We start from the raw sequence: 11,620 nt of genomic DNA, 5'->3' as shown, positions 1-11,620 counted from the left end.
TGGTGGCAGCGCTGGCCTGGCAGTGCTGGGGATGGTGGCAGTGGTGCCCTGCAGTGCTGGGGAGGGTGGCAGTGGTGCCCTGCAGTGCTGAGAAGGGTGGCATCGATGCTCTCGGGCTGTCCCCTGAAGGATGGGAGTGATGGGCACGGGGTGGGAGCAGCTCTGCCTCCTGGTTTGCACCCGTGAAACCCTCCCAGGCAGGACAGAGCCCAGCACGGTGCCAGCCCCAGTGCTGGGAGCACAGTAATTAGAGCCTGTGCTTTATAAAGAGGCACCCCTGGCTCTGCTCCTCCTCTGAGAGCTCCTTGTTGTCTGTGTGCTCTGTGCCTGGTGCGGGCTGAGCCGTTCTCAGCCCTGCTCTGTCAGTTTGAAACCTGGAATCAGGCCCCTCAGATCTCTGCAAGCGAGGAGCTGTTCCTGTGCTGGGAGGATTCCTGCCTTACAGCTGGAGCTGCCAGCCTGGATGGGAGCGCAGCAGGGTTCTCCTGGCTTTGGGAGAACGGGAAATAATTCTGTATTTCACTGCGCACTCCTGTACACGGTTGTGTCAGAGATTATGCAGAAAATGGAAAATGCGTTTTATGGGGATTTTGGCATTCGCTTTCAATCCTATTAACAAAAAACCCCACCTTTGTGTCAGGAATGCTGAAGTCATTGGTGACAGAGACACTTAAAAGGAAATTTCTGTTGATTCCAATGCTTGACAAAATCACTATTTTCATTTTCCACATGTAAGAGATTTAAATAATAATAAGGAATAACAAAAAGGAGACAGATAAAAACTTTCCTTTTAAAATGTCAGGGTGCTGGGTTTGTGTTTTCTGAGCTTTATCCTTTGACTTACCTGCACCTTCCACCCCTTTTCCAAATGGAATTTAATTCTCAGGGAGTGCCTTTTGAAAAGCCTTTTCAGGCTCTGACTGATGATCCGGTGGGATTGCTCTGGGTGAGCTCTTTTCCATAACTTCTGCAGAACCATCAGAAACTGCTCTTTGAAAACTAAAGCTGACAAATTATTTGGGTGCCCTGGGTTGTTTGTGTAAATTTTAGGCAGCTTGAGACTCTTTTGAAGAAAAGAACACTGAGCAGTGGCCAGGTGCTCCTTGGAAGGGTTTGTGCTACAGCACAGGAGGAATGTTGTCCTCATTTCCGTGGTATTTTTGCTCCAGGAGAAAAAACAAAATGCAGCTGTATTAGAGATTATTACCAGAGAATTCCTAGGCCAGTTGGAATTATTACCTTTTTTCTTCCCTCAAAGATATTAAAATAATATTTAAAAACTAGTTTTACCTCCAGGAGCACTTTATTGATTTCCTCTTTGATTCTACTGCTCCTTGGCCATTGTGGAAACATTTAAACCTCCCAAAGTTTCTGTGAATTTGGACATAAACCACAACTGTTAAAATTCTGTGTAGTGTGGATGGGTTTTTTGGATTTTTGTTGTTGCTGTGTCCCCTCCTTGTCCTGAGAGGGACTCAAAGCCCAGCCAGGGACAGGTGTCCCAGGTGGCAGGGACACCTCCCACTGTGCCAGGTGCTCCCAGCCCCAGTGTCCAGCCTGGCCTGGGGCACTGCCAGGGATCCAGGGGAGCTGCTGGATCCTGGAGGGATGGACACTGTCCTGGAGGGATGGACACTGTCCTGGAGGGATGGACACTGTGTCCTTGTGGGATAGACACTGTGTCCTTGTGGGATGGACACTGTCCTGGTGGGATGGACACTGTGACCAGTGTTCTTTGCTGTGTCCTGGAGGGATGGACACTGTCCTGGCAGGACGAAGGGCTCTGTGGCCAGTGCTCTGCCCACAGGCAGGTGCCAGCCCAGGGGCACGCTGCCTCCGTTGCTGTGCTCTGTTCCCGTGTGCCGTGGGATACAGACCCAAAGCACGGATTCCCCTGGAGTTTGTTCTCCCTCCAGCTCCCATCTTGTGTCGCCAGCGGGAGGGAACGGGTGCAGGAGAGTTAAACACACAGAAGGAAACGAAGCAAAAAGCCAAGTGTGAAGTCTGGGAATCAGTCTTGAGTATTTGTGCAAACTGTTGAACGAATACTTGCAAACAACAACTAAATTTAGCTCTTTGAAATGGTTCTAAACAAAAATATGCAGCTGAATTACAAGGAATTATCATATGGCGTTAGCAGGGCTGGGTTTGAGGGACCTGGTGCTAAAGCAGCCAAACGCAGTCAGAGGGAGCTGGGGAGGGTTCCTGTCTGCCCTCACGGGGAGTGCTCACTTGCCAGCCCTGTGCTGATGGCCAAAGGCCAGTGACAGCCTGGCATGTGGCAGAGCTGATTGTCCCCCTGTGCTGGCACTGCGCGGGCACCTCCAGTGCAGTGGGCACAGGCTGGACTCCGTGGCTGGGAGGGCTTTTCCAGCCTCAGGCATTCTGTGAAACACTTATTCTATGTGTGCACACATAGAGAGTTTTCCTCTTTTATTCTTCCCCCCCGCCCCCCCTAAAATTCTTCCTGGGTTAGGGGAGGAGGTGGGGCAGATCCAGATGAAAGATTTCAGTCTCCAGACCAGCCCTGATTGGCACTACTGCTCCTGACCTGCTCATTTTTCCATTGATCTACAAATCACATGAAAGGCAAGATATGAATCTAAAAATGAACAAAACAAAAAGCTTCATCTTTGTTATTATTGATTGAGATTTATAGGATCTTTGCAAAGTGAATAAATGGTGCTGTGGGGAGATGCCTTTTGTCCTGCTCACTCAAAGAGGAGCTAATTATTTGATTGTTTGTTAAGGTCAAGCGAGAGGAACATCATTGGGCTCATTAAAGGTTACAGAGCTCTCTCTGAAATGAGATGTGCACTGTTACATCCTGGGTGATCTGAGTGCTGTGTGAAGTTTGTCCCATCCAGGCCCCGAGTCCCGTGTGGGCCCTGCTCTGGATGGGGTTGGCAGGGATTGCTGGAGCTCACAGTGGTGCTCCCCTGAGGAGCACAAAGGCTGCTGGAGTTTGTGCCTCGGGAGTGCATGCTCTGGGCAGGTGTCCGAGGAGCTGTGCAGCTTGGGTAGAGGAGGGACCATGTTTCACTGAGGATTGCAGCTCTGTGAGACCAGGCTCCACTCTGAGGGATCAGAGCTCTCCGGGGTGCACCCCATTGTCAAAGAGTCGTGATGGAAAGGGAAATATCTCCTTTGGGTGCATCCCAAAGGGGATGGAAGGAGGAGCAGAAAGCCTTGAGGAGCAGGTGTGGGGGTTTGCTGCTCCCCTTGTCACAGCCCTGTCTGGTTCCTGGAGCCCTTAGGACCCTTCCCTTGCCTGCTGCCTGCTGTGGGATGTGTTTGGTTGCTCCCTGGAGAAGCTCCCGGCTCTGGAGAGGCCCTGGGGGGGTGACTGTGAGTCTCTGAGTGGGCGGGGGGTGGTGGCAGGCTGAGGGGTGGGACAGCTGCACCTCTGTGAGTGAGAGCACCCATACCGTGTTCCCAGCCAGCTCCCATTGCATGGCAGAGTTCCCAACAACACTTCTGGCACTTTGTGCTCGCTGGTGCCAGTGAGAAGCTCCTGCTGCCACGTTCCGAGGGCTGGGCACTGTGGGCTGTGGCAGCTGCCCGTGTGGCACGGGGTGTGTCACTGGACACTTGTGTTTGCTGCTCAAAGGAGCTCTGTGCCCTCCCAGCCACCCTGGGGAGCCAGCCCCGCTCTCCCCTCTCCTTCCCTGCCAAGGAAACTCTGCAGCCTCAGTGCTGCAGGAGAACGGGAAGAATTCCCTTTTGTGTTCACTCGAATTTCTTCTGGCAGCTGGAAGCATCTAATGGGATGTGGTAATGAAGGGAGAAGCTTCCAGGAACGGGGATCTGGCCTTCCCGAAAGAGCCACAGGCAGAAGCATCCTGTTGTTACAGATCTGCTTCAACTGGAACATTCTAGTCCCAAATCCTTCCCATGCCAACCGTGGGGAGGGGAGGGGGGCGCACAGAGCGGTGCACGCCCTGGCAGGGGATGAGCGGGACACGGACAGGGACAGCGGCACAGGCGGGCCGGGCTGTGGGAGGGACAATCGGGACACTGTGTGCCAGATGTGCCGGAATCACCCTGGAACAGCCCCAGCGGAGTATTCCTGCAATTCCTGCTCCACAGCGGCCCTGACGCAACTTCTCTGGAGCTCCAGAGGAGAGGAATTCCTGCGGGGAGCCGGGCCGAGCCGGCACGGTGCAGCCGGGGGTCTGGGAATGGCTCAGCCTGGAATGTTTAACCTGGAAAGGGGGACAAAGGGTAAACACAGGCAGCAAACAGAACTGCTGCGTCTGCCACAGCCTGCCAGGGGTTTGTGTGTGCTGGAGAAGACCCCAGGGAAAAGAGGCTGCTTGTTCCTGGCTGTCTGCAGCGAGTTCGGCTGCCAGGGGATGTTTTGCTTTTTTGAAGGGCTCTAGGTGTCCCAGTAGAATTTTGGAAAGAATCTGTCAGTGGATTTATGTTCCCTGGGAAAAGGCTCTTGGTGGCCTGGTAGAATCTGTCAGGGAGGATCTCCAGATGCCCTGCTGGAATCTTGGGGAGAAATGGGGGTGGTTTATCCCTCCTTGGTGTGAAGGTTGCTGGCTGTCCAGGTAGAATTCTGGGAAATCATCTGTCAATGGATTTTTGCTCCTTGGCAAAGGCTTCTCCATATCCTGGAAGAATCTTTCAGTGGATTTTAGGTCCTTGGCAAAGGTCTCTGGACGCCCTGGTAGAATTCTGGGAAATAAGAGATCAGTGGGTTTTAGCTCCTCGGTGAAGATCTCTGAATGTCTTAGGACAATTTTAGGAAATAATCTGTTGGTGACTTTTCTTCCTCCTTGGTAAAGGTCTGTGGCTTTCCTGGTAGAATCTGGGGAAATAGCCTGTCAGTGGTTTATTTGCTCTTCGGTGAAGGTCTCCAGCCTAGATTTTTTTTTTCTAGATGGAATATTAGGAAATGGAAGTACTGGAGTGGGCAACCCCGTGTTCCAGAAAGGTCTGGACCTTCCAGCAGGTCCCAGTGGAGCTGCCGGTGCCGTTCCCGGCGCTGGCTCTTGCCAAATCGGCCAGCTTCCACTCCGGGGCTGCGGGGTGGGCGGGCCGGGCTGCGGGAGGGCGGAGCGGGCGGCCCGGCAGAAGAGGGCCGAGCATCCCTCCGCCGCCGGGCCGGTTGCCAGGGCGACGGCTGCGTGGCAACGGGCTGGCAGCGGGGACCGCCCGCCGGAGCCGCGCCGAGCGGAGCGGAGCGGAGCGGGCTGCGCGCTGCCCTCCGCGCTGGATGCTGCGGCGGCCGCCCGGGAGCAGCCGCGCTCCGCCGCCCCCCGCCCGCGCCGCCGGGGCCGCCCTCGCCGGGAGCAGCAGCGCTCGCCCGCGCTCCGCCGCCGGGGCCGGCGCGGAGCGGAGATGGTGCCGCTGCTGCGGAGCGCCGGCGGCTCCCACCGGTGGCTGCCCGTCGTTTTCCTCGGCCTTTGCTGGTTCCTGCCTCCCGGGAGATTGGCCGCGCCGGGCGGAGACTTCCCGGGCTCTGCCGTGGACAATCTGGTGGTCAGGAAAGGGGACACGGCCGTGCTGAGGTAGGAGGCGGCGGCGGGCGGCAGGGATGGGGCACGGAGCTGCCGCAGCATCGCCGAGCTCCGGCGGGGCCCGGGCTGCCCCGGGCTGCGGGATCCGTCCCCTGCAGCCCCGGGCCGCCTGGTTTCCTTCCGCGGTTTGCCCCTTTGCACTCCATTTGGGAAGCCCTGGCTGTTGCTGGAAGTTTAGAAATGGGGTGTCGGGGTGGAATGATGCAGTTTTGGCTTCCGGCAGCAGTTTGGGGGCTCTGCAGAGCGAGCAGCGCGGGGCTGTGGCAGGGAGAGGACGATTAAACCCTGCCAGGAGCGTTAGCATCGGCATTATTTATTTTGATACACAGTTCTATATTTCCCAACGATTGGAAGGCTGGCTCCATGCCACGAGGAGATTTTGTGCTTCCCGTGGCTCTGTTCCTGCCTCTCCTAATGGACCCTGTGCTCCCGGATCTCCTGTCTCTTGACTGGAGCAAATTTGTTTACCAGCAATCAGACACCACAATCTACTCGAACCTATCCTCTGCCTTGATATAATTTTCCCCCAGCCCCCACTGTAACTTTTTATCCGTGTGTTCCACTTTGCCTTGATCCTACCACAGTTCCAAGCCCCCATTTTCTCCTTCTCTGGAATACGGTTTCAGTCGGTTGAAGCTCCTGGCTGGTGAGAAATCTGATTTAATTAGCAGCACTTCTCAGCTGTGAGGTCTCTGGCTGCATTATTTTTTGTTGGGCTGTCACGGAAATCTCGAGATTACAATGCATTTTATCCACGAGCATTTTTAATGATCCAAGAGTCTGCTGTAAAATGCTGCATGAGGCATTTTCGGTAGCGATTTGGAAGCGTTTTTAGGCTGCTCCTGTTGTAGTAGCTCCTGAAAATACAGTAGATGTCTATGTAGGGCAGCTGACAAGTGGTTTTTATGTGTACCTCAATTATCCTCTGTATTTTGAGACGTGCTCAGGTCCTCGTGCCTTCTGTGGCACAAATGGAGAATCAAAGGAAATAACAATTAAAAAGTGGTTTATTTGTACTGTTGCAGGGAAAGTAACTTGATGGGTTCAGAGGCTGTTAAGGCATACTCAGCCGCTATTAAACACTGTTAGTGCCCAAATATGTTCCAAACTGCCTTATTAAAGAGCGGTGCGATGGCTCCCGAGGTGAGCTCCGCCGGGACTCGGCTGGAGCCCAGCCCGGCTGCCGGGCCTGCCGCCTGCAGCTCGCTGCCGGTGCAGCTGGGCGCGTTACATAAACGAGCTGGGAGCTCGGGGCTGCCGGGGAGCATCCCTGGGGTCTCGCTGGTCTGTGTGTTTGGGCAGAGGCTGCTGCAGGAAGCGCTGGCAGCGCTGCTGAGCCCCGGCGCGGAGCGGCGGGATGCTGGAATGCCGGTGCTGCGGCTGGCTCTGCTCCTCGTGCCCTCGGGGGGTGAAACGGGGGTTATTCTGGTGTCAGCTGCTAACCTGAGCGGGGAAAGGCAGGATCGCAGCGTGGCCAGGCTCCTCGGCCCGAGCCTCTGCTGCCCGTCACCTCCGCTCCTCCGGGGCTGTCCCTGCCGGCAGGTGCTGTGAATGTGCCTCAGTGCACAGGGAAGGGATTGCTCTGGCTGCTGGGAGTATCGGAAATCGACTCGTTGTTTAAACTGCAGTGGGCTGGGAATTTGGGCGCTGGGGAAGGAATTTGTTTGCTGCTCGGAGCTCCGGAGCTGGCTGCGCTCAGCCGTGCCCGCACACCGGAGCATTCTCTGCTCAGCCGTGCCCGCACACCGGAGCTCTGAGCCGTGCCCGCAGCTCCGGAGCTCTCTGTGCTCAGCAGTGCCCGCACACCGGAGCTCTGAGCCGTGCCCGCACACCGGAGCAGTCTGCGCTCAGCCGTGCCCGCAGCCCCGGAGCTCTGAGCCGTGCCCGCACACCGGAGCTCTGAGCCGTGCCCGCAGCTCCGGAGCTCTCTGTGCTCAGCAGTGCCCGCAGCCCCGGAGCTCTGAGCCGTGCCCGCACACCGGAGCTCTGAGCCGTGCCCGCAGCCCCGGAGCTCCAGAGCTGGCTGCGCTCCGCAGCTCTGCCTCTCCCGGCAGGATGGTTCCCGCGGCCAGCTCGTGCTGATTCCCCCTCTCTGCTCCGGGCTCAGCCTCCCTCTGCCGCGAGGGCTCCAAAGGCTCCGTCCGTGGTGCGAGGGCAGCGCCCAGAGCAGCTCCCGGCTTGAGCCGCTGCTGGAACAGGGCGGCATTGCCGCGGCTCTGAGCCAGCATCGCCGAGCCTGCGGGGCTGAGGGTGAGCTCTGAGCTGGGGGCTGAGCTGGAGCCACCCGGGCCCGGGCCTGGGGCTGCCCTCGCCGGGGCTCTGGCTGCAGCTGGGCACCTGCCCGTGCCCTGAGGGGGAGAGCAGAGGGCATCCCGTGGGACCGGGGACAAACTTCCACTCACGAGTCTCGCTTTGTGCTGCTGTGCCCGGGAGAAGGCGCAGAGCCCCTTTTGATGAGTGCAGGGTCAGGCTGAGCTGGTCCCGGCCCCAGCTCTCACACCGAGGTTTGTCTGCCTGAAGGTGGGGAGTAAAGGCTCCTTGCCCTGCTGGGGCTCTCCAGGAAAAGCCTCTGTTTGCTAACAGTAAGAAAGTTCAGCTCCCTCATTTTAATGGTTAATTCATATCTCAGTGCAATCATTTGGGATCAAGCACACAGAGTTTTCTGGAGGATCACTCCCTCCCTGTCCCGGTGCTCCTGGAGCAGCGTGGCTCCCTGGCTGCTGCTCCTGCTCAGCCCGACCCCACCCCTCACCCATGGCCCCGGAGGGGTGGGTGCCCTCCCCACCCTGTGCCAGGCCTGGGTGGGGCTGGATGGTGCTTTGCTGCTGCCCCCCAGGTGGCACAGGGTGCTGGGACTGTCCCCTGGTGGCACTGGGATGCTGGGACTGTCCCCTGCTCCCCAGGTGGCACAGGGTTCTGGGACTGTCCCCTGGTGGCACTGGGATACTGGGACTGTCCCCTGGTGGCACAGGGTGCTGGGACTGTCCCCTGGTGGCACAGGGTGCTGGGACTGTCCCCTGGTGCCCAGGTGGCACAGGGTGCTGGGACTGTCCCCTGGTGGCACAGGGTTCTGGGACTGTCCCCTGCTCCCCAGGTGGCACAGGGTTCTGGGACTGTCCCCTGGTGGCACAGGGTTCTGGGACTGTCCCCTGCTCCCCAGGTGGCACAGGGTGCTGGGACTGTCCCCTGGTGCCCAGGCCAGCACTCCCACCAGCAGCAGTCACACGTGTCCCTTCCCGAGGGACTGATGGAAGAGCAGGTTTGCCAAGGATGTCACTGGGCACCTGTTTTGATACAGAAGCTCCTCAGCATGGGGATTTTAAAGAAAACTCCTCCTTAGCCGAGGAGCTCTGCCTGTGGTGAGTTATTTCTGCAGCCTCCGTAATTAAAGCCTGCTCCCTTTTGTTTGGTTTCAATGGGTGATGGATCCCCGCGGTCCCAACTGTTTGTGTTTGTTGGAGTTGGAAGAAATTCTGTCAGTAACGCAGTTGTTTTGCATGGCAGAATAATTTTGGGAAGCTGCTGATTTCCAGCAGTAGAATTCCATCCTGCGTCCTTTCTGTATTCTTCCCAGGCAGCTGGTTAAGATTTTATGAGAACACACGAGGAAGGAGAGAGCAAGTTCTAAAGGATGGTTTTATTAAAAGAATAAATTGGTGTGTTGTGCACTGTTAGGAGCTCAGGAACCAGCTGTGTGTTCAGAAGCAGACTTCTGCCGTGACCCTCTGCACCATCCCTCAGGACAGGGATCAAGCACCCTGTACTCCACCACATCCCTGTCCCTGACAGCACACGCGGCAATTTCGGGAGGGGAGTGGTTTAGGAGAGGTGATAAAGGCAGGGGAGCCGGCAGGGACAGCCCGTGTCACCTCCCGTGTCACCTCCCTCCCTGCCCCGGAGCAGGGCTGGACACCCAGGGAAAACAGAGGCCACCTCCAGCTGGGATGGGGGCTGCTCCCCCTTCCCGGGAGGTGGAGGGGGATGTGGGGAGGGCAGGGGAGAGCTCACCTCAGCATGGCACAGGAGGCACTGTGCTGCTGTGGGAACGGCAAGAATTCCCTTTCCCCGTGCTGGAGCTGCTCCGGGCAGTGCCAGCAGTGCCCGCAGACCCAGCTGCAGCTGGGAGCCCAGATCCCCTTGGAGACTGGAAAGTGCAAAGCTGAAGATGATCAAAGGGGTTTTTCTAGCGAGTAAAGGTTTTTTATTGTGTGTTTTGTTTTCCTCAAAGCTCGCGGGTAATGAAACCAAGCCTGAGTGAGAGTACCTTTATAGTACCTGTGCGTTGTGTCAGCACAGCAAATTGGGCTGTGGAAGTTGTCATGGTTTCTAAAAAAGCAGAAGATCTTTTCAGCAGTGTTGGCTCCAGAGGAGTTTGGGGCAGGTGTGCTCTGCAGTCTGGGCAGTGCTGTGGGTTCTTCATGGGCAGTGCTGTGGGTCCTTCATGGGCAGTGCTGTGGGTCCTTCATGGGCAGTGCTGTGGGTTCTTCATGGGCAGTGCTGTGGGTTCTTCATGGGCAGTGCTGTGGGTTCTTCATGGGCACTGCTGTGGGTCCTTCATGGGCAGTGCTGTGGGTCCTTCATGGGCAGTACTGTGGGTTCTTCATGGGCAGTGCTGTGGGTTCTTCATGGGCACTGCTGTGGGTTCTTCATGGGCAGTGCTGTGGGCTCTTCATGGGCAGTGCTGTGGGTCCTTCATGGGCAGTGCTGTGGGCTCTTCATGGGCAGTACTGTGGGTCCTTCATGGGCACTGCTGTGGGCTCTTCATGGGCAGTGCTGTGGGCCCTTCATGGGCAGTACTGTGGGTCCTTCATGGGCAGTGCTGTGGGTCCTTCATGGGCAGTGCTGTGGGCTCTTCATGGGCAGTGCTGTGGGTCCTTCATGGGCAGTGCTGTGGGCTCTTCATGGGCACTGCTGTGGGCTCTTCATGGGCACTGCTGTGGGCTCTTCATGGGCAGTGCTGTGGGTCCTTCATGGGCAGTGCTGTGGGCTCTTCATGGGCACTGCTGTGGGCTCTTCATGGGCACTGCTGTGGGCTCTTCATGGGCACTGCTGTGGGTCCTTCATGGGCAGTGCTGTGGGTTCTTCATGGGCAATGCTGTGGGTCCTTCATGGGCAGTGCTGTGGGTCCTTTATGGGCAGTACTGTGGGTCCTTCATGGGCAGTACTGTGGGTTCTTCATGGGCAGTGCTGTGGGTTCTTCATGGGCAGTGCTGTGGGTCCTTCATGGGCAGTGCTGTGGGCTCTTCATGGGCACTGCTGTGGGTCCTTCATGGGCAGTGCTGTGGGCTCTTCATGGGCACTGCTGTGGGTCCTTCATGGGCAGTGCTGTGGGCTCTTCATGGGCACTGCTGTGGGCTCTTCATGGGCACTGCTGTGGGCTCTTCATGGGCAGCGCTGTGGGCCCTTCATGGGCAGTACTGTGGGTCCTTCATGGGCACTGCTGTGGGTCCTTCATGGGCAGCGCTGTGGGTCCTTCATGGGCAGCGCTGTGGGTCCTTCATGGGCAGTGCTGTGGGTCCTTCATGGGCACTGCTGTGGGCTCTTCATGGGCAGTGCTGTGGGCCCTTCATGGGCAGTGCTGTGGGCTCTTCATGGGCACTGCTGTGGGTCCTTCATGGGCAGTGCTGTGGGCTCTTCATGGGCAGTGCTGTGGGCTCTTCATGGGCAGTGCTGTGGGTCCTTCATGGGCAGTGCTGTGGGCTCTTCATGGGCAGTGCTGTGGGCTCTTCATGGGCAGTGCTGTGGGTCCTTCATGGGCAGTGCTGTGGGCTCTTCATGGGCAGTACTGTGGGTCCTTCATGGGCACTGCTGTGGGCCCTTCATGGGCAGTGCTGTGGGCCCTTCATGGGCAGTGCTGTGGGCTCTTCATGGGCAGTACTGTGGGTCCTTCATGGGCACTGCTGTGGGCTCTTCATGGGCAGTGCTGTGGGCCCTTCATGGGCAGCGCTGTGGGTCCTTCATGGGCAGCGCTGTGGGTCCTTCATGGGCACTGCTGTGGGCTCTTCATGGGCAGTGCTGTGGGCTCTTCATGGGCAGTACTGTGGGTTCTTCATGGGCACTGCTGTGGGTTCTTCATGGGCAGTGCTGTGGGT

General features: G+C 57.5%; 1 protein-coding gene across 7 annotated transcripts in view; it reads left to right on the top strand.

Moving 5' to 3' along the window:
* The first annotated feature begins 5,134 nt into the window (after nucleotides 1–5,134).
* NEGR1 (neuronal growth regulator 1) overlaps nucleotides 5,135–11,620 on the top strand; it is a 187,419-nt gene continuing 180,933 nt past the window's right edge. For 2 of the 7 annotated variants that reach the window (XM_064429220.1, XM_064429219.1), the window contains exon 1: nucleotides 5,138–5,519. In XM_064429220.1, coding sequence (XP_064285290.1) covers nucleotides 5,350–5,519 — 170 coding nt within the window. In that variant the 5' untranslated portion in view covers nucleotides 5,138–5,349. Of the gene's footprint in view, nucleotides 5,520–11,620 lie in introns of all 7 variants that reach the window. The other 5 variants (XR_010366633.1, XM_064429217.1, XM_064429214.1 and 2 more) reach the window with 4 other exon arrangements.

The sequence above is a fragment of the Passer domesticus genome, chromosome 7 (assembly GCF_036417665.1).
Source record: "Passer domesticus isolate bPasDom1 chromosome 7, bPasDom1.hap1, whole genome shotgun sequence".
In the NCBI taxonomy this organism is placed as follows: domain Eukaryota; kingdom Metazoa; phylum Chordata; class Aves; order Passeriformes; family Passeridae; genus Passer; species Passer domesticus.
This window is presented reverse-complemented; position numbering and strand designations above follow the sequence as displayed.